Genomic DNA, 22,660 nt, shown 5'->3' on the forward strand with positions numbered 1-22,660 from the left:
TCCAGAAGAATGCTACAAAAAGATGCATCCACTATAATTTCCACAAGAACGGTGGACATCCAAGGAGGAGTGTTATGAAATTCGTGGGTTTATATGGATGCCCACCATTGATCTGTGTTTATCCTGATAACCTTCTATCTGGTGTTTATCCTGATAACCCTCTATATGGTGTTTATCCTGATAATCCTTTATATTGGAAAGGAGGTTACCTAGTTGTATATAAAGGTAACATTCTCCTATTTAGACTTACCTCAATGAATAAGAATTCTCTCTATTTCATTCTCTCAATTATTCAATACATGTTAAGTTAGTGTTAAGTTAGTGTGGTGTTCTTTCCAAATCGGTTTAATTCTAACAGTTAGTCATTATTTTCGGATATGAGCTAGAAAAGTTGGTAACGAAACACAAAATAAGCTAGAAAAGTTGGTAACGAAACACAAAATAGGGCGAGATATGTTACCATAAAAAAAAGAGGGCGAGATATGTTACCGTTCTTATTTTTAATTTTTCTTTCAGGTGAGGTGTTCGCCTTGAGCCAGGAAATATGTGGCGATGTTCTTGTTCCATACCCTTTTGGTTTAGGTAATTCAGGATATTTCAAATTTTCAATAACCCAAGTTTTAAGCTTGTGTGCAACCGTAGTCACACCACTCATACTCTGATGTTTAACAACATTTCTGTTTTAAACATATCGATTGAATCTGGAACAGCCATTGTAGAGTTTCAAATAGCATTTACTTGCTACAATGAGTATGGAGACAAAATTTGGAACGATTTACCGTTAAAACGTTTAGAAGGAAGTTCATTTACACTGTCATCCACTCAAAATAACTTTGTTGTCGTTGGCTATAATGCATTAGGTGTTCTTCGTGACCATACATCTTTTGTTGTTATGCATGGCTTGTCCATCTTTTGGCTTTTTAGAAACAAAGAGGACTTCTTGTCCAGGGGATGGATGCACTCAAACCCCAGTACGTACTCATTGTTAATCATCCGAGTAGTCTCAAAGATTTATGGATCACATTCGATGACCTTGGTGTCATCATAAATCCAAAAAACCATACGACAACCATGTACAATTCTTGCAACTACGCATTCTTTGCTTCTAAAGAATAGACAAACTACCCAAACTTTGATCTCAAGTATAAGCCAGGAATGAAAGTCATAAAAGCACCAGTTGTGCTTGATTGGGCTATAGGAAATCAGACTTGTAAAGATCCGAAGAGAAGTGGAGACCTATATGGTTATAGTTGTGGTCTGTATTCTATTTGCATCAACTCAAACAATAGCCTTGGATACTATTGCATCTGCAAGGAAGGATATGAAGGCAACCCATATGTCTCCTCGGGATGCACAAGTGCAATTTAATTCTTTGTGAAGTTTCATTAGTACTAAACCTTACAAACTTCCTTTCGTTTTGCTGACATATTTATTGGTGATTGCATCGATATCAATCTCTAAAAGACATCAACGAGTGTGCTGATCCAAAACATAATCTTTGCAAAGGAAGGTGCAAAAACACTCTAGGAAATTACACTTGCCCCTGTCCATTTGGTAAGTATAGTGATGCTAAAGTTGGCTATAGTCTCAGAATCGTGACTAAAGTTGCGATAGGTACTATACTTTCGACTCTCATCGCCTTTAAGTAGCTTTTTGATGAACATAGTTGTTAGCGTAGGTACAAAGCTCAAAACATAATTAGTCTCAAAAGACATTAGGCTAAATGAATGACTATTTTCTTTTTCTTTTTCTCTCTTCCAGCCATTGGAACAGGTGTTTTGCTTCTAACTTTGGCTCTTTACCTATCTTGGGTGTACAAAAAGAAAATCCAGGAGAAAAATCGCATAAGGAATGGAGGTTTGTTGTTAAATCACCTTAGTGCAGTGTAAAGATCTTTAAAGAAGCACAACTAGAGAAGGCAACTAACAACTTTGATGCTCATGGGATTCTTGGTGAAGGGGGCAATGGTTGGGTGTACAAAGGGTTATCAGACGACAAGACAGAAATTGTTGTTAAGAAATCAAAAGTAGTAGACCAAAACCATATTGAGCAGTTCCTAAACGAGGTTGACGTTGTCTCAAAGATCAACCACAAGAATGTGGTGAAACTCTTGGGTGTATGCTTAGAAACAAAAATTCCAATGTTGGTATATGAATTTGTACCAAATGGCAGTCTCTTCCACCACATACATGGCAGGAACCCAACGATCCTACATTCATGGTCTAGATGTTTACGAATTGCTGCTGAAACAGCAGGAGCACTTGACTATATGCATTCTCTAGCATCTCCACCAATCATTCACATAGATATCAAATCTGCTAACATTCTCTTAGATGGGAACTACACCGCAAAAGTGTCAGATTTTGGAGCCTCCAAGTTGGTGCCATTGGATCGAACTATACCATACACACGAGGTCAAGGGACAATGGGCCGGATACTTAGATCCTGAGTATGTTCAAACAGGCGAGCTGACAATAAAGAGCGTCGTGTATGGATTTGGTGTTGTTCTAATGGAACTTTTAAGCAAAAGGAAAGCACTTTCTTGGGATACATCTAGAGAAATGATTAGTATTGTTATGCTCTTTACATCGGCACTAGAACATAATCAGCTTGATCAATTCTTGGAGTTCGGAGATGTCAAAGAGTTTGGAACTAAAGAGATTTACACAATTGCAAAGCTAGCAGTTAGATGTGTGGCAATGCCAAGTACTGAAATGCCAACAATGAAAGAAGTGGCTGATGTGCTTGATGGACTCAACAAAGAACATCAAAACGTGCAGGCTGACCAGGGAAGTTGTGAAGAAACAATGAGCTTAACAGATCATAAGCAATTTGTGACAACACCAATGCACTTTGAACTTGAATAATAATCACGTGTATCACTGCACGGAATAAATGTATCAATATTTCAACACTAATTATGTAATGGGAGTGGTTTTAGGGACATGTTTTATCTTAACACGTAAAAAAACTCAAAATCGTTATGACATTTATAAGTTTTGGATTAGGCTAATTTTTAGTAGATATGATCTCCTAACTATTCTAAACATTATCACAAATAATAATCAAAAAATCAAAAAATTCCAAACTTGCCAAATGTAGTTAACAATTTACAAAATTGGCAAATTGTAAACCGTTCATTTTCACCATTTTTGATACTATATTTGGCAAGTTTAGAAATTTTTAATTTTTTTTATTATTTGTGACAATGTTTAGAATAGTTAGAAAATCATATCTACAAAAAATATTAATATAAGATATGTCCCTAGCCCTCCCTTATGTAATCTGGCCAGAGGGTGTAATTAACAATAGTCAGGTATATTTACAAATTACAACCTTACATGCCTGCAAATAACGGGTTTTGGTTGAAAATAAACACACCAAAATGTTGTTTAAGCTTAAACCCTAAAAACCTATCTGTAAAACCTTTGATCTTTTTGTAATGGCTTGTAATCGATTCATTAACAGGACAAGTCTCAATTCTCTAAAAAACGCAATTAAATCGACATCCCCATTTTCAGCTACACGTGTTCCCCTTTCAAGCCAATCCAAATCTTCTCGACGCACCATTTCTTCCGTTATAACAAGGTCACACTATTAAACTTTCATTTATAATGTTTTTACGTGTTGAGTATTTGTTATAATTGTTTTGATAAATTTGTATTTCTGTTGGGAATTTTGTCAAACAGGTCACGTGCAGAACTTGGATGTCTGGAATCACTGTTGCCACTTCACAGTGCTGTAGCGGTATCGAGGTTGAATTCATGCCTGAGCTTGAACTCGAGGAGTTGTCGTTCTCTTTTACAGGGTAGCCTCTGCTGTACCTCTCCCGGCCTCTAGTAGTTTACTTGTTTTTTAGTGTGAGTAGCTGCTTCTCTTGTTAGTGTGTTTCTATTCATGTTTTGTTACTTGTCGTGTTCGATGGGTGAATTGGTGTTTTTAGTTGTATGTTGTGGAGAAAATGTGCTTACTAGTTTTTGAATCATCCTAGGGTTTGTTTTAACAAATAATTTAGGTTGATGTAAACATTATACTTCATTAGGGGCATTCTTTGTGAGTGATAGTTCTTGAAAAGGATACATTGACTTTAAAAGGATAGAACGAGGATACCTCTTTGGTGTGTTGTTCGTGGCACTGCCAAAGCGCCCATGACAAGCCCTTTAAAAGTGCAGAATGCTTAAGTTAATAGTCCTTGGGATTTTTTTGGAGGAGCTTCTTCTTTGTTCTTTTCAGCAGGGTTCATATGATATTAGGGAATCTAGAATCCTCAGCTTCTCTTTTCTTCCGCCTGGTGCATGATTTGCTCCTTATGCTTGGGAATTCACTATGCCTATGGTTTTGTGCTATATGTTTATATGGAGGTAGTTATGTGTCAAATTTCATGGGTGTAGGTGCTTCGTTTGAATTTCACTCATAGATTCCACACTTAAACTCGTTTTAAATCATTATTCGTGAAATAGATATAGGCTGTATCATACTTTAGGTGTCTTTCTTGTTAAGTGATTTTGGTTTTCCTAGTAGCTCGGATTTAAAACAATATAATTTTTTTCAATCAGACTTAGTGTAGTGTATGATAAGGATTTTGCAATGAGCTTATGTGCATACTAGTAGCTTTGGTGGTCTCCATAGGGTTCTGTTGATCTAAGTATTATTCTGCGTGATGAGGAACTCACGTTAGATTTTTATGTTGTACAAAGGGTGTGAGACTATTAAGATTGTGTTGTTAGTCTGTTTTGTTTTTGAACTTCTGTATATTCTGGTGTTTACAAGGTCCCCTTGAACTAGTCTATCTTGCATTGAAACTTCTTTTTTAACAACAAACCAGTTTCTTCATAGATAGTCGCTAATTTTTTAAATGAAGTAAGCCAAAAGGAATGTTGGCCTCTTAACACTATTTGTGAAGATGTGGTTTTATATGATCACCACTAGACAGTAACCCTCTCGTGATGGATACCACATTTATACTGTAGTCCATATGTTTGAAGCCATATAATCCTGATAAAGATGTCTGATGCCATCTAATCTTCATTAGATGGGAATGTTAGTAATTTGCTTTTGTTTGTATGAGAACTCGCACTGCTAGATTTGCAATGTGTCTTGAAACCAACTTCAGATATGTGGTTCCTGCAGGCACATGAGTTACCCAATGCTTGAAAGAAATAGAGTGGGCTTCGCTGGACATGCTATTCACAATTCGGTTTCAAGTACGAACACTTCATTACAAGCATACCTTAGAATTAATCAATCAAAAGTAATTACATGGTGATAGGTGTCAGGTTGCAATTTAACTTCATGAGATATTTTTATACTTTAGTTCTGTAAGAAGTCAATGGACATATTCAATAGGTTCTTCGGGATTTTAGATGCAGATAATGGAGCCTTTGCGTCAATAATAGCTGTCCATCTTGCCATTTCTTGTATCCAATCTTTGTTTGAAAAGCTGGTGGCATGATAAGCTGGAGTCCACCATCCAAATCTTGTGAAAACTTACGATATTTGTTTGTAATGAGAAATTTTATGTTAATACTATTATTAATCCGATCAGAAAGAAAAAATATTAATCAATTTTTTTCGTGAACGTTAGGTGTTGACATTTTTCAGTTGATATTTTCTATTTTTATGACTCTGAAATGTTCATACAATGAATTTGAGTGACGTTTGTGTAAGTGCTCTTCTTTTTGAGGTTTTAAATATTGATTTTTTCTTGGATCAAAATCCCAACTCTTTATTGAAAAGGCAGATGCACAGTCAGAACAATAATATATCTTGCATCTCTGTTGTATAGTAACTATGTATCTTATTATGGCGTATTAGAAGATTATGGAATTATATTATAATTAACATGGATCAAATAGGACAATAAGAACAAAATCTTTCTGGGGTGCCAGTTTTGTTGCAAAGTGCCTTATTTACACCAATTATAAGACAGACATCTGGCTCTATGTATGTTGTTTGAATATGGCTTGCAACAAGGTTGTATTGCAGGGGCATCCTTGCTTCTAGTTGTGGTTGAGCATATTCCCCTAGAACCCTTACTTTTAGTTGTGGTTGAACATATTCCCCTAGAACCCTTGCTTCTAGTTGTGGTTGAACATATTTCCCTAGAAAATGATATTTTAGTTCTTTAACGAACATTTATCTAGTATGGAGGAAAAGTAGTTTTGTGTTGATAACAAGTCCGAGTATTATATTGATGTAATTTTGTGGTATGTGAAAAACTTTTTGAACTATGATTTTGGTATATTATCTTTGTATATAAATACTCATTTTTTTTATATCATTTGATATTTCCAAAGCAGGAAAATTTATTCATGGTTGTATGATATATCACAAGAAAACACTTATATTTGGTGGTGATTATATCTTTGAATTTTGTAAACGCCATTCCCAGTAGGCATAAAATTTGGGAAATAACTATTTCGTTTGGGTATCTGATAGCCATATAGTAAATAACTTATCATATGAATTTTTAAGCTATGCATCACATGTTCTGTGCTTTTTGTTTGTGTTCCCAGTGTTTATTATTCAAAAGAACAAGACCATCCCTTCTTTTATTATGCTGTGCTCATACATTTTCTCTATGTGTTGTTTTTTGATTGATTTGTTTTCTTTGGTTGCTTTTTAAACATGCATCACACAAAGCTTTTTTTTGGATGAGATATTTACTGTCCTTGAACCTGCTATTTCAAATAATGAAAGAAACATGGCTTCATATTCGCAATCGTTCCTTTTGGATTGTCTTATTTTCTGTTAATGACAAAATATTCAATTATTATTTGTCACCTGTGCAAAAGTTGGCCATCTGGAACAATGGTCAAGCCTTCGTGGACGAAAAAACTCATTCTATGTTCTGGAAAACAGTTGCATTGAATACTTAGTTCAGTTCTTTTGATTTGGAAAAGCTAACATGGAATTAGTTGAGCACAGGAGAAAATGTTATTCCATAGAGTTGATTAAGAAATATGTTTCTCATGTCAGACCACACATCAATATTTAGTAAATAATTTTGCCATTGGAGAACTATTTTGTGATAGATATTGCGTACAATGATCGGTAGGTTGGTCATGCGATCTGAAAGCAACTCAATTATAGTTCAGAAAGAAGAAACTTTTTCTTCAAATACGAAACTTGCAGTTTGCTTTCTTCTGACCAAGACATCATGGATACTATGGTAACAAACATATATTGCTCCTTTTACCAGATGGAATTGATGATACGTGATTCATTTTCCTCGTTTCCCTTGCTGTTTCTGAGGTGGGTACCCATCACATTTTTGAACTTCTGCCTGCATGTTCCTTGTCATTATCCATCTACCCATTCATGTCTAGTTCTTCATACAATGATCAATCAATATCTCATCAATACCTTCATTATCTGAAGGAACTTGGGTGTTTGGTTTATTCCATCAACCTCTTCTATTCAAATTATGCTGCAAAGGGAGTTAGTCTTGATAAGTTATTGAATTCATTGGTGTATCTGAATGACTCAATATGCATTTTGAGTTGTATGTTGTTTCCTACTCCTTGATTTAAGTAGTGTGGTTTTACTGTGGTTTTATTTATCATATTGATCCTGATATAAATCATCTTTTTCTGTTGAATTAGAGCTCGGAATGTCAGGTCCAAGGTGAAAGTTTAAGAAGCCCACCACCAAAACATTATTCTTCTGGCAGTTGATCATACTGGATTTTGTAATCTTCTCACCATTTTGTGAGCTCAATAAATATGTTTAAGGCGGTACTATATTTATTTTGTCAGGTCTAAATTGTTCTACCTTGATAAGAAAATGAAGGTTATTAGAGGCTATTGATTACATTTTTCAAGTTTCTTGCCTTCGGTTGGTGTTACATTTGAATCCCACCTTTAATAAATTATTTTGAGTAAATTTATTTTCTGAGTCTTACTGGTTGCAGTCATCTATTGTTATAGTTTGTGTCTCTCTATGATTGACTTAGTAGAGAATATGATAACGAATTTGATGTTTGAGTGAGGTATTATGAGCCCAGTGCACTTGTGGTTTCATTTAGGATTTGTTTTCTCTCTGTTCATTTTATTCAAAACTAAACTCATGGCACTTTTTTCAGTCGTTTGACTGGTTTTGAATGGATCTCTTGTGAGTGATTGAAAGGTTTTTTGGGGTCCAAGATTAGCAATTAGAATATAGCAGAGAGCGACTGAAATATTGTAGGTCCAAGATAGCAGTTAGATTTCCCTTCTCATGCCCCACAACATAAGAATGCCGTGGAAGGTCTACACAAGAAAAGACTAGGAAAACATGCAATGAAGAACTCTTCCTGTTTGGGATGATTGTAAATTGATAATTGTTAAAGTTACTGCAAAAGGAGAGGAGAAGACCGAGAAGCTAGCTCCAGTGAGTGCCCAATGGGCAATGATCTGTGATCACCTTGCTCGAGGCCTGATCATTTGATCCCTTGTATATTTTTTTATTTTTTTTATGTGGAAATTTTTATTAATAATGATAACGAGTTTTACAAATGATTAAGACAAACGTATAAGAAGCTGCGCCACAAGTCCTTTATGAATGGCAAATCCTATTTTTCTAAATGCAAACTTGTTAGAATCAGTTGTCGATACGTTATTGTTCATAACTTTCTGCAACCTCTTAAAGAGCTCAACAGACTGTTGTGCCAAGAAATCGAAAGTGTCGAAGCTAAACGGAATGAAACAATGTTGATTAGCCCTACAAGCATTCTCGTGTTTCTCAATCTTTCCTGCCGCTGCTCTATTAGCTGTTTCTCCCACCTTAAAGACTCTATTTCCAAGCCAAACCAACGGAGATGCTCCAGTTACATCAATACATGCATGTTTCCCCTCAGACCAACTGTAAATTAATACATTTGCAGGCCGAAGCGTTGATCTACTCTCATTCAGATTAGTAAGAAAATTGACAGGAGCTTCTTTCTTTACTTGTACTCCAGCCCTCCAAAATGCATAACATAAAATGTCTCTAACATGATCATGTCGATATTTGAAACCTTGAAAATATCTACAATGTACTGTATGGTCCCTGAAGCCATCCAATCTACTCTTTTTGCAAGCAAGGCATAGACCACTATCAGAGTACAAATGAATCATTAGACGGTACCAGAGAATAGAACGATACTCCACCGGTGACATACGTTGTCCAAGTCCCTCCATTGGAATAGCAAGTAGAAAATCATTTGCGTGTTCATCATTAGACGGTACCAGAGAATAGAACGATACTCCACCGGTGACATACGTTGTCCAAGTCCCTCCATTGGAATAGCAAGTAGAAAATCATTTGCGTGTTCTGACTGCAAGCATCCAATGATTGCTTTTTGACGAGCAAATAACTCATACTCTCTCTCAAGACCAGCAGCAATCTTACCGTAGAACGCTTCCACCAAAACTTTTTGTGGTTTTAAGAGAACGGTAATATTCATAACCAAAGAATTGAGATCAAAATCGGATAGACAAAGACTCCATGTACTACTAGCAACATCAAGAATCTTATCCAACGACATTGGACCAAAACTCCTAAAAATGTGGTTCTGAAGCTCAAAAGTCTGACAGCAGAAAACTACAAAAGCAAAAGTAGAGACATCAGTGGCATAATAAATACTTAAAATTATTCATTAGGATGTAAAAATGGTTCAAATGTGAGAGAGAAACTCACTTACATAGTACAACCAGATACCTCCTAAGACCTAATGCCCATTCTAATAATCCAAGGTTACGCCCTATAACGATCCCAATTACAAGTTCTCAACTAACTACATCCGAAAGTTAGACGAGAGATCTCATTTTTTATCCCTATCTCTAACTAATACATCATTGCTAGCGATTTATTAAGTTAGTCTACAAAATTATCATCGTGTTCTCTCTCTATGATAGGCTGATTATAGTCCTAATCAAGCCCCCAATCCCACATTCCTTTCTATTATTTCTATGTAATTCCCCAAAAAGTTTTTCAAGACCCGCTCTTTCCAAACCTGATGATATCCCTAAATTGGGTGCTAAAGGCACAACCATATATTTGATCCAATCCCAGACAACCATATATTTTGATCCAATTCCGAGAGTCGTCACTATTTCGACAATTGTACATTCTACTGGCAATTTCCCTAACATTTCCTTCGTTAAGATTAAGATTGCCATTATGCAACCTTCGAGGACAAACATCCACCACCAAATTCCCTCACAGATTGGCCCGTATATTTCAGGAACAGTGCTTTAAAGACTGTTGACATAATATAAGCCTCTTTAAACATGCACCAAGATTTAAACCACGGGCTAATCAACCACTCCTTCACCTAGTCCTAGCTCCATAATCTGAGTTTCATTTCATATGCTTTTTATTATGCTTTTACTTTGAAAACACAGATGCTCCCTTTCTGGTTATGATTTCATGAATAACGGGTTTCGTTCCGCATCGGCGTATCCTAAATGGCAACTACTTCTTCGAATCTGAACTATGCATATGATTATGACTATATATGACAGACTCACAAGAAGTCAAGAATAACAGCCCGTTCATACAATGAATACTTAATTTTTGAAGATTGACTAGTTTCTAGACCGTTGACAATCTCAATAGTTGTAAAAATGCACGAACTATAAGTTTATATAGCAATTGTAAATCTATTGAGAATCACACACCATGTGCCTTTCCTATTAGAATGACTTCGTTGTTTTTGTAGGATTGATTCCACTGGCTTTCTGTCGGTGCTACTTAAATAGAATTTTGCCGTGTGAATGACTAACAAGTTCTCCATGACCATAATTTTTTAAGTGTCTGCAGATTTTACTTGTTACTCTGGGATCCCAAATCTCATGATGGCTCACGTGCTCATCAAAATATGGTCTCCTGAATCCATTATCCATACCCCCATGGCCTCATTCCTCTATCACCTTCGTGTGAAACTTTAAAGAACTAAGCGCCTGTTTGATAAACAAATTTTCTCACCAGCAATGGTTATTTTCCAACTAAATAACTAAAATTTGAGTTCCGACTTCCGAACTATTTTATTTCAACCTTTTACGACACAAGATTGCCTCATGATGGTTTAACTATATCGTTTACACATTTGGGTTCGGCATTTATCCTGTTGAAAATTCTGTAACATCTGTTTTTTGCATAAAACTGTAAGGTGCGAATGCAGACTTATCATATAATTGTTGACAACTATTTAGCAAAGCTACAATATCTTGTAGCAAAACAGCTCTTCGGGTGTGGGTAGGCAGAATGAAATGAAGATAGGTAAACGCTCGTATTACCATACATCGAGTTCACTGAGGTAGGAACTGGGGACGTTATGGAATGTAAGGAGTGCCCATGTTCCTCGTGAACGTAGCTTCATAAATTTGAGATATCCATTCACCAATTTTCGAAATTGGCACCAAGTATATAAGAAACATATATTTTACTTTATGGATCATTTTATATGGTATATGAAGTCAATGCCCCAATGTTTTCATCAATGCCTCTTAGTTATCTACTTGTATCAACCTATATATATATTATAGAGAAAAATGGAGCGTACGTCTACAATGTGTGGCACGAGTGTACGTAAGTCAACCCCTTCTCTCAAAGAGATACTGTGTGTGTCCAATTTGTCGACACTGTGTTATTGCAACGAAAATGGGTACTACTTTCTTACATTAACCTTTTTATCTACATTATTTGTTAGCCCTTCTGGAATTAGGCCGGTTTATCACCAAATCCTCTTTGGGAGCACTACACTAGGTTGGGCGCACCGCGCACATTCATGGTATATATTGACAAACCACAGTGCCATGAATCTCTTGATGAGCTCCATTTAAGCTTGACAGGTCGCAATTTGAATTTAATTGCAAGTTTGAACTCAACAACCTAGTGTAGGAGATTTAATTTCATAGAATAGAATATCGTCAGATCACATATGCATGGATGGACACTCTTTGCACGTTCTCCATTTACCACTTGGAAATGAATGAACTAAGAAGTGTGTGAAGTGTGAACACACTCTCCTTCCTCTCACGACCCACACCTCCAAACAACCTCATCAGTCTTCGCTTTCCTCCCTGTCTCTCCTTAACTAGGAGTTAGGCAGCTTGAGAGATCGATAGAGATAAGAGAGACTGTCCAGGTTTGTTTTCAAATAATGTCCAAAGACACGGAAATGAACGATCTCTCATGTCCTGATTTCTTCCACATTGACGACTTACTAGACTTCTCCAACCAAGACCTTTTCTCCTCGTCCACCACCACTACCGACAGCGACGACATTCACCCTCCAACGCTAGAAACCACCACTTCTAAGCGCATTTCCATTGAGACCAACCCTGAGTTCCCCTCACGATCTATGCGTCCCTGTGAGTCCCCTTCACCAAAGAAAAACTTAATTATTTTCTTAATTTTTCGCATATAGAGCTATGATGATATTCTTCTCTTGTTCTAATGGTGACTTTCATGTATTTACTTGTAGTGTGATGATGTAGCAGAGTTAGAATGGCTATCAAACTTTGTCGACGAGTCCTTGTCTCACTTCCCACTCACCGGCACTAGCAGCATAACCTTCCTCCAAGATGCCTCACTTCCCGGTAAAGCAAGAAGCAAGCAGTCCAGATCAAATTTGGCACATCATAGCTGGACCTCCTCCCCGGCATCTGACCCTCCCGTCGTTAGTAAGTCCAAGTCAATTAATACTGGAAATTCCCATTCTCCAGCTTCTTCTTCATCGCATTCATGGTTAGCAAGTGGGCGAAAATGTACACACTGCGCGTCAGAGAAAACGCCCCAGTGGCGGACAGGACCAATGGGACCAAAGACGCTGTGCAATGCATGTGGTGTTAGGTACAAATCGGGTCGACTGGTTCCTGAATATAGGCCAGCAGCTAGTCCAACATTTGTTTTGACTCAGCATTCAAATTCACATCGGAAAGTTTTGGAGCTTAGAAGACAAAAGGAAGTTCCAATGGAAGATAATAATCACGAGTTCAAAGTATGTTAATGTTTGACTTCCTACAAGTGTTAAGTTATTAATTACATTACAGTAGTCATTGTCTCCTCTACTTTTGTTGTTTCTGAAGAACTTATGGACTAGTTAAGGTCTTTATCTGGTGAAAGTTAACATTTGTTATCTTCTTCTTCTTTAATGTATAAGAGAGAGAAACTGGGTGTTGTTTAGTCCAAGGAATGAGACTTTCCACGTGAAGCAGTGCAGACTGCAGAGAATACTCTTTATTGTGAGCGTTTTAGAAGGGACTAGAACATTTTTATTAACTCAATATATATATACGGGAGTGAAGCAGAAGTTCTACCATACTACTTAGAGCCAACCTACCCGTGAAAGTTCTGTGCAAGGTGCCTCGAATTTAACGTTCGTTTTTTGATAAAACTTCAAGTTCAGCATGTGAAAATTGCAATGGGAAATGGTAGTGGAGAGGACAAGAATTTCGATCACCCAAGTATGAATTGCTCGTTCACATTGATGGTCACGTTTCTAGATTGAATGGTCTGTCACGAGTGGAATACATTGGCGCATATACGTCCTTAAATCCTTAATGCAAACTTGGCAAGAACATCCAAATATGGTAATAACTAGTTCAGGAATTCTACTTCCCACAAATACTTACTCATCATGGCTCTGATTACAAATTATCTCGAACTAAAATGTGGTTCAAGCTATATTTTCTTGTACTTACGATCGCTCTGACATTGAGATAATACGATCTCTTATGTACAAGAAAGGCTGAGGGTATACCATTTTTCGTTATATAACTGGTCTAGTCTAGGAAGAGTAATATATGCATACTGCTCTTAATTCACTTATTTGTTACAGACTGGGAGGATGACGGCCTCTCCTTACACAGTACATCGTACAAATCGGTTGTAAAATCAAAATCCAATGCACAAGGAAACAAAATTGAGTTGGGCAAAGAATTATCATATCGATATTCCATAGTTGATGATTTTTGAGACCTCTTTATTTAGAACATTTCTTTCTCGCTTTGCCTCAGATGCAAGATTGGATACCTGCCAATTAAAACACATTCATGAGGAACGGAAAGAAAGGTTATGTCCCGAAGCAAAGAGCAGCCAAATGAGAATGTAACAGACAAATTAGAAGAAAGCACATCGAATGATCTTATGTTATTAAACAGGTGCTAATAGCTGGACGAGATTGTCATCCAATTAAAGGATATATTTCAACCAAATTGGACCATGTATTTCAACTAAATAGGACAATATGTTTCACTCCGCTGCATAATTCTTTAGCTATAAATGCAAGCATTGTCCATCAATTTAAGAATTACTCAACCGAAAAATAAAAAAGTATAGAAGGATACGACTGGAGAAGAACAAAGGTTGTCATTGCTTTCTACTACCATTTTTCCATCTATATTTGGTACTAACTGAATTACTCTCAATATATACATCTGTCTATACCACATTTGATAATCATTACGAAACTTAGTCTCACTAGTAAAAGTTTTTCAGTGGAAAGCTGAGTTACTATGAGGAAGTGAATCAAAAGTGCTATGCTTTCACGACATGATTTTTCCCAAAGGCCACCAGTCAAGTCTAGAGAGTGGGCCACAGGGTCTTCAAATTAAAAGGTTCATGAAAAGTTCTACCACACAAAAGAAAACCTGTAATTTCACTGAACACAACTCAGTAAAACGGAATGAAAAAACCTCAAAATCATATTGCCACCCGAACCTTCAATCTATTATCTATTACAAAAGACCTCCTTCCAAATTTCCAATCCTACTAGGCTACTACCACGCTTAAACGATAATCGAGTTCAAATTTTCTTGCAACAGGGGGGTCTATATCCTTCACAAGGTCGCTATCCAATTGTAACCTGTAAGGGCATCCTACTAAATGAATTTGACTTTTAGCAACACATTTTTGGATGAATAAGAATTTTAATGATAAATGTACTACAAACTTAGACAGTGAAAAGCTACCACTCCTGATTTTTTTCTCTGGGCAGACCTCAAGCATAGAACTGACTGACCGAGGTATGCATTTTTAACTTCAAATATTTGGTAATAGTTAACTTTCCAAAAAAATGTCCCAAGTTCATCCCATACAAAGACTGAATATGTACGGGAACTAAATGAAAAGAGTAAGCAAGTTTAATTGCCCAAACAACTCACCTGTGAGCGGAATCTAGATGCTTCTCTGCCTGGAAGTTCCCCAACTATATCCTTTAAGCCTGATAGCACACAAAATATTTGTTAGAGGCACAAGATTAGACCATTTTGTGCTGAATGTTAAATTAACACTTTTCGAGTTCCCTTTGTAAGGTAGATTATATATATGTACCTCTTGCTTTTCCTTCGATTTTATAAGCTGAATGAATAACATCTTGAATCTGCTTCCCTGTCTGTCTGCAACCCAAATGTTAATAGAAGAGAATGAGATATAACTCCCGTGAAAATAAACTAATAGATTAAGTGTAATCAATGTATTGAAGCAAACCTGAGTTTCATTTTTCCCCGTCTTAGCTCCTCCTCTGCTTGTAATGCCTGCTTCTGGTAAAATAAATAATGTTATTAGTGCAATATAAGACACAGAACTAACATATAAGAATTAAAGTTTGAGCAGGCATTAGCAGGAAACTGTCGTAGTAGTTTCTGAGACAGCTCCAGCATTTTGAAGCATATCAATCAGGAGCGGACCCAGGAGTAGGCTGACAGGCTACAGCTCCCTCTAAGATTCTTGATAAAAAGTTAAAAACCAATATGTAGTGCTACAGTTTGATACGATAGTCTAATCATACATATAATATTAATTTAATATGCATATTTTCATGTCACTTCCCAAAGTACCGCCAACATTACCTTTCAATAGACCTACATTCCCTGGTTCATTCGGTGATTTCACCATGTTGCTGACTTAATGGCACTTTGTACAAAAAGCTAAAACCTGTGCCTCTATTCCTTTCTGGTAGTATAGCTACTTAAATATACCTTTTTATTTGTTAGCAAAGACTGACCAATATGCAGTGGATCATGAACTTTGTATGTGTGTGGACATCGTAGTTGTGGTCAAGTCCAAGCCCAGAGTGCACATGTATTATGTGTCCCCTCCCCCCCCTTTTTTTAAGTTGCTTTTGCTTTATTTTAATTAAAGTAAAGATTTAATTCAACTGTTGCTTCCGCCAATTGCTAATCCGTATTAGGCCCATTGGATTGCCTGTTTTTTCTTTCTTTCTTACAGAGTTACAGTATAAAGGTTTTACTAATTATTTCAAACTTTTAAGGGCGATTTTCTTTATCGGTAAAGTACTAAAGTATATATTATAATTGTGTTAGTATATATGAGAACAAGGATATATTAAGAGCGTTTTACTTGTAGAAGTCCAACTCATTTTCCTGAAAAAAGATGTTCTTATTATAAAAATCTAGTTGGGTAATTGACTTTAATTGCATTACCAAGTTTTGAAATTTAGTTGTTTATTACTTTTTTAGAAAATGTCGTCAAATTTTGCCACCAAACATTTACAACCCCACCCCTTGAAATTAATTCCTAGTTCCGCTCTGATGTCAATAAAACAAATTTGTATGGTACTTCCAGTTCTGGAGCACCGCTTTCAGTTGTTTCGATGATTTGCTATTAACCAAAAAAGAAATTGAACTCACCCCAAGCACAATATTAAGAGGATCAAGGCCCAAACAGATTCAACGAATGTGATCTCACTCATAAAGAACAAAAGGAAGCCATGGAGAGCAAAGAAGATGATAGAAGACATAAAGGAACAGATAAACAGCCTAGAGTCATTTCATATTACTCATATTTATAGAGAATGTAATAGGTTAGCAGATAAACTAGCAGAGAATGTACCAACTGTTTATTTTATTGAACTCACCCCAAGCTCATTTTCTGAAGATATAAAGAAAATTGTGTTTGAAGATGCTAACGGGGTCGAGTACTTAAGGTTGTAATAAGTCCTGTTTTTTTCTCCCTATGGGAAAGGGGTAGGGGACCTCTTAATTAAAAAACCCCGCTTGCCTATAAAAAAAAAAAAAAAAAAAAAAGAAATTGGGAAATTGAAAATCCCTTTCAAATTTAAAGTCTCTGTATCTGGGATTTGATTCTAGATATCATGAACAAATTCAGCTTTATCAAAAAAAAAACAAGTTCAGCTTTATCAGAGAAGTTAAAACCTTCCCTTCAGTTATACTACAGATTTTTTAGAGTGGCAAACGTCCAGAGAACAAAACATTTATAATAACAAGACAAGGAGTTTACCTCCAACTTCTGACTCTCAGATTTCATAAAGTCCACAGCTTGTCGCAATTCCTTCACTTTGCCATCAGCTCTGGAAAGCAACCTCTGAAACCACAGCAAATATTTGACTTGTACTTTAGAAACAAAAAAGAACAGAGAAAAAAAAATAATAATAAAAATAAAAAATAAAACACTAAATGAAAATCAACTTGTGATTTGCAAATTAGTATACTCTTAGGTTCCCTTCTAACACTTCCTGAGTTCCTGGATCCAAAAACTACTAACATCAGAGATTTAGATTTTATTATTTGAGTACTGCTAATGACATATGAGTTTCTGATCAAAGGCAGATGATACATCCCACCGTCATTATTATCTACTACACAGGGACAATAATGAAGTGACGCCAATCTGCTTAATGTTATATAGTATAGATTACAAGACAGCATCTGACCTTGAAAACATTCAAGCAACGACGCAACGCATAAAGATACCACAATGCGTATTTAGTATTACCTAACCATTCTTCAACAAATTCATAATAACACAAATACAGCCATTGTATCAATTAGGCCACACTTGATGTTTAATATTTTAAGATTGCCAATTCTTTGGATTACAGATGAGTTGCAAAAAACATGTTTATAGGCTTATAGTTGTGGGGGTGGGGCAGCGGGGGAGGAGAGAATTTCTAACTTCCATATTTCTGCATTTTATATTTTGAAGTTTATTGAAGAAAAAAAAAATAGTAAGTGCCTTCTAGCTTGGTAAAACCTTTGGGTGATGATACCAGAGGTCTGGGGTTCGAACCCCGCTACACACAATTGAGTTACTGATCTCTTTAAAAATAGGCTTGCCCACACATTTTTGCAGGTGCCGACTAGCAAAGTCGGTAAAACCTTTGGGTGTTAATGAAAAAAACAAATTGGGACACAAGCAAACATGTTGATCATTTACCAGGACTAGTTATAACTATAAAATGCTACACCTAAAAGAAAACACCATCTATAAAATTACCATCAAGCTTTGCTCACAAATACCATGGCCTGGGCTTGCACTTCACACATCATGAGTCGTGACAAGAATTGTAAATGCTAAAAATATACATGGATAAAGTCTAAAAACGTCGAATAGATTCATTTTAGCTCTTCTGTCTTAAGTTACGAGTTGAGCTTCAAGCAATGGCAACTGACAAGAACCACACCAACAAAGAAATTCGGGGAAGGATATAAATACAACACACTGCACACACTAAATCTGCAAACAATATCAATAGACCTACCTCTTCACTCACGAGAAGGCGTAAAAGACTGTTGGTTAAGAAACGTCTTGGCCCTGCATTTGAAACAGAAAAGCTCATTAACAGACAGGTGGGGAGGGGTATCGAAGATGTAGACCAAAATGTCACGAAATTTCTAAAAACGGACAGGATTTCAGGAATCAGCATCAAAAATCAGGTACCACAAAAAGTAAAGGTCAAAGTTTCAACAACATCTGACTTCCCTTTGCAAAAAAAATGTAATAATATCGTTAACATTCAGCTGCATATACCAAGGTTTCAGGGGCACAACATCAGAAAAAATTGTAAAATGTAGAACTGCAAGCCTTATATACATCACAAACAATTTGACATGGTAAATGGATTTTTCTAGTAGTTGGAAAGAGTTACAGACTCTTCCACATTTATCAAAAAAGATCTTTTTGCCCTAACAGCCCCCTCCTTCCTTTTAGTTTTCAGTCCTTATATCAGCTTAGCCCCAAGAACAAATCTTTCCTCAGGTCTCCTGATCAGAAACATAGCTTTGAAGGAACTACATTCCACTTTGACGGTACAGATTTCTATCTTGTCAATACAGTAAACAAATTTTCGGCCTTTTCTTCATTCAGCTTTCCTACTGCTGCTCTACCAAAATATTGCTCGTTTTCTAAAAAAAACAAACAACCTATTTCACACATTCATGAATCCTCAGAAAACACTTAACCAGAGCATTCTCAACCAATCTAACACCAAAAAGATAACAGTTACCAAATGCAAGAATTGTAAGTTGGTTAGATCTTTACAAACACCCAAAAGAACTAAAGAAACATGTTCAATCGTCTTAATCATTATCCAAGTTGATAAGAAGATGATTGACTGATCCCCCACTGGGTATTACTTATCGTGTCCTAACTCCTAAGAAATATAACTGGTCATTGTTATAAGAATGTATTACACACAATACGCCAATCAGAGCTACAATAAAGATAGAGGCTCGAAGGTATACTCCTAAACATGCCAACTTGGAGACTGCCTTGTTTGAAGTATCACCAATAAAATCATTGATTAATGAGTTAAAGTTCCATTACACTATGCTGCTTCAAACTCCACAAAATTTTCCAGCTGGAGTTGCAAAGTATCAATGAAACTTCATCTCCATATTTTATCCATGAATCTAAGTGAGACGTGACAATATAATCTGCCTAAATTATGTATACTTAACATTACTTATCCACATATTTGATTTACAATCTTTTAATGCATACCTATTCAATTGACCATAGCTGGTAACATCACTAATGTAACACACGCAAAACACACAGACACACACATAAAAAAAAAATACGCTTAGACACAGTATTTCACCTACTACTGTACCTCAATCTAAAGAGTTCCAATCATAATACATTTCAACTCAGTCCTCAGATGAAGTAAACTAATGCACGTAGTACATAGCCTAGTTGATTTAAAATCTACAACCATCCTGAAAATAGTGATCTGTTTCTTTAAGAAGCCACCTACTTCACACTTTGAGGAATACTTGAAAAGTAAATATTCGGATAATTTTCAACAAATCTAACACCAGAAAGAAAGAAGTTACCAAAAGCGAAAATGGTAACTTAGTAGGGTCTAAATAACCCAAAAGAACTAAAGAAACATCTTGACTCATATTACTATGATGCCTTGATTGTGAAATGGTACACAAGCAAGACTTAAATTCTCGTGCTAAATTGACAGATCCCCCTCCGTAAATTACTGATCATGGCCTAAGGCTTTATAGCAGGTCAATGTTAAAAGTAGGAGTCTGGTTTCACGTGCTCTGAATAGCCATTGTGTATCAGAGCCATAATAGAGTTATATATTCAAAGGGCACTTCCTAATCAGGACCCCTTCTGGGACAACAGAATTCTAAACATGCCAAACATAATACACAAATGATAGTAAAACTAGTTCACTAAACTTACGTTTCAAAACGACAACCCCCAATCCTAAGGTAGCCCCACACGTGATAGCAGGTTTGGAAGCTGCAATAACAATACCCTCTGCCAACAATAGTTCAAAATTAATAAAATTACTTATTGCCCCTCGTTTAATAATGACAAAATACAAAAAATGTACCTTTAATCTTTGCAAATACAATGTCCTCATAAGCAGTAAACTCTGATTTAACATTTTCCAAAGAATCCTACAAATTGACAGTAAAAAAAGGGTACTACTCAAAACAATTCCAAGTAAACAATAATATAAATGGGTTTTGTACTTACGAGGGTTTGATTGAAATGGGCAGAAGAAGTGGACCGGATTTCAGAAAAGCGTGATTTGGCAGTAAAAAGAGCTAAGTCAATGGAATGTTCTAGATTATTCTGAAACAGTTGTGCTTGTTTGGCTGCGTATTCAATCCATGGGGTTTCTTGTAATGTTGTTTGATTTAATGATAATGGGTTTTCAGGGGTGGTTTGTTTTTCTTCTGTCACCATTTTTTTTTCTCACACCTTGTAAAAACCTTCCTTCTCTTTTTTATATTGAATTATTGATGATCAGTGATTTTGTATGGGACATTACCCGAACCGGCCCGGACCAAATAACTTGTGGCCAAGGCCCAAAGTATTAATATTTAGTATTTACTATCAAGAAATTGGTCTCAAGGCCTAATTTCAATTCAAAACAACTCTAGAGGACAGTGTTTTATGATAATCACTCACAATGATAAATTTCGGGTAAAAATAACCTTGAAAACCAATTTTCGCGTGAAAATAACCCTCAATGACAAATGGTCCGGATTTGAAATAAATATTTTCCAATTTTACTCTTTCTGTCATTTTACTATGAACAATGAGTGTTCATACCTTCTGTTGATATATGAACAATGATTGCTCATACCCAAATAGGTGAACGTATCTTATATAATATATTGATGTATGAACAGTGATTATTCATATATCATGTTAAAGTATAAACAGTGATTGTTCATATTCCAATAGGTATTCTTACTGATCATACATTATGTTGAGGTATGAACATTGATTGTTCATACCCCAAATAGGTATGAACAATGACTATTCATAACTCATGTTGATGTATGAACAATGATTGTTCATTGTTCATACTATACTCCAATAAGTGTTATTATTAATCATACATTATATTTAAGTATGAGCACGTATTGTTCATATCTGTTTTGGGTATAAACATTTGTTGTTCATATCTGATTTGAGTTCATTTTTTTTTTGTTGGTATGAACATTTATTGTTCATATATGTTTTGGGTATGAACAATCAATGTTCATATCTGTTTTGGGTTTATGTTTTTTTTTGTACGAACATTTATCTGTTTTGTTCATAATCCTAAAGAAGGTATCATATTTGTTTTGTTCATAGCCCAATAGGTATGAACACTCATTGTTCATAGCTAATGTTCGTAATTGGGGGTATAAACAATAATTATTCATATCCAGATATGAATAATTATTGTTTATATTTGTTTTGGGTTCACGTTTTCATAGCCACAATCAATGTTCATAGCTGATGTTCAACGTGGGTAGGTGTTCCGGCCCCCACAAATGTGGCCCAATAAAAGCCCAATTCAATACAAGCCCATGCTCAGAGCCCAACTATAAACAAGCCCACGCTTAGAGCCCATGCTCAGAGCTTATATATGAAAAAGCCCACGCTCAAAGCCTACATCCCACGAGCTGACAGTTCTCCCGCTAGTTCTCCAACTTCATCCCACGAAGCTGACGGTTATCCCGCCCGGTTCTCAACTTCATTCCACGGCCGACGGATGTCCCGCCAATTCTCAACTTCATCCCACGAAATGGTTCAGTTCTCCCCGGTTCTCAACTTCATCCCACGAGCTGACAGTTGTCCCGCCAGCTCTCCAACTTCATCCCATGATTGGACAATTCTCCCGCTAGTTCTCCAACTTCATCCCACGATTGGAGCTCTCCAACTTCATCCCATGATTGGACAGTTCTCCCGCCAGTTCTCCAACTTCATCCCATGATTGGAATATTGGAGAACGAGGAAGTAACTATCACCAATGCTACCTATAAAATCCAACATTCGTCATTTTTTTCGAACTTTTTTAATCGAGACTTGATCCCAAGCAATATCTTTGGGTACATAGGCAACTTCAAAACCAAAGTCGATCTCATCTTTCCCCACCATCACCATCTCCAAAAACATTACTTCCAACCCC

At 36.3% G+C, this 22,660-nt stretch overlaps 2 protein-coding genes, 1 long non-coding RNA gene and 1 pseudogene across 3 annotated transcripts; 3 read left to right on the forward strand and 1 right to left on the reverse strand.

Annotated features, from left to right (window-relative positions):
• Positions 1-1,687: 1,687 nt before the first annotated feature.
• Positions 1,688-2,867, forward strand: LOC147512924 (wall-associated receptor kinase 5 pseudogene; annotated as a pseudogene).
• Positions 2,868-3,839: 972 nt separating this feature from the next.
• On the forward strand, positions 3,840-7,617 carry LOC147512925 (uncharacterized). The gene is made up of 4 exons (XR_015215135.1): positions 3,840-3,860; positions 5,131-5,204; positions 7,202-7,254; positions 7,605-7,617. It is a non-coding gene; the product is annotated as an uncharacterized LOC147512925 (long non-coding RNA).
• Positions 7,618-11,981: 4,364 nt separating this feature from the next.
• Positions 11,982-13,155, forward strand: LOC147512926 (GATA transcription factor 4-like). Its single transcript, XM_086595929.1, is given in 3 exon segments — positions 11,982-12,319; positions 12,321-12,335; positions 12,449-13,155. Coding segments are annotated over 3 exon segments (735 nt in total). The 5' UTR covers positions 11,982-12,124; the 3' UTR covers positions 12,974-13,155.
• Positions 13,156-13,554: 399 nt separating this feature from the next.
• On the reverse strand, positions 13,555-21,122 carry LOC147512927 (alanine-tRNA ligase). Its single transcript, XM_086595930.1, has 9 exons — positions 20,728-21,122; positions 20,582-20,648; positions 20,428-20,505; positions 18,488-18,540; positions 17,227-17,310; positions 15,454-15,506; positions 15,298-15,362; positions 15,129-15,187; positions 13,555-13,998 (listed from the first exon to the last, which is right to left on the reverse strand). Exons 1-9 carry the CDS (start codon positions 20,938-20,940, stop codon positions 13,909-13,911), a joined length of 762 nt encoding a protein of 253 aa, XP_086452056.1. The 5' UTR covers positions 20,941-21,122; the 3' UTR covers positions 13,555-13,908.
• Positions 21,123-22,660: the final 1,538 nt, after the last annotated feature.

This window comes from Coptis chinensis, chromosome 3 (genome assembly GCF_015680905.1).
Source record: "Coptis chinensis isolate HL-2020 chromosome 3, ASM1568090v1, whole genome shotgun sequence".
NCBI lineage: Eukaryota > Viridiplantae > Streptophyta > Magnoliopsida > Ranunculales > Ranunculaceae > Coptis > Coptis chinensis.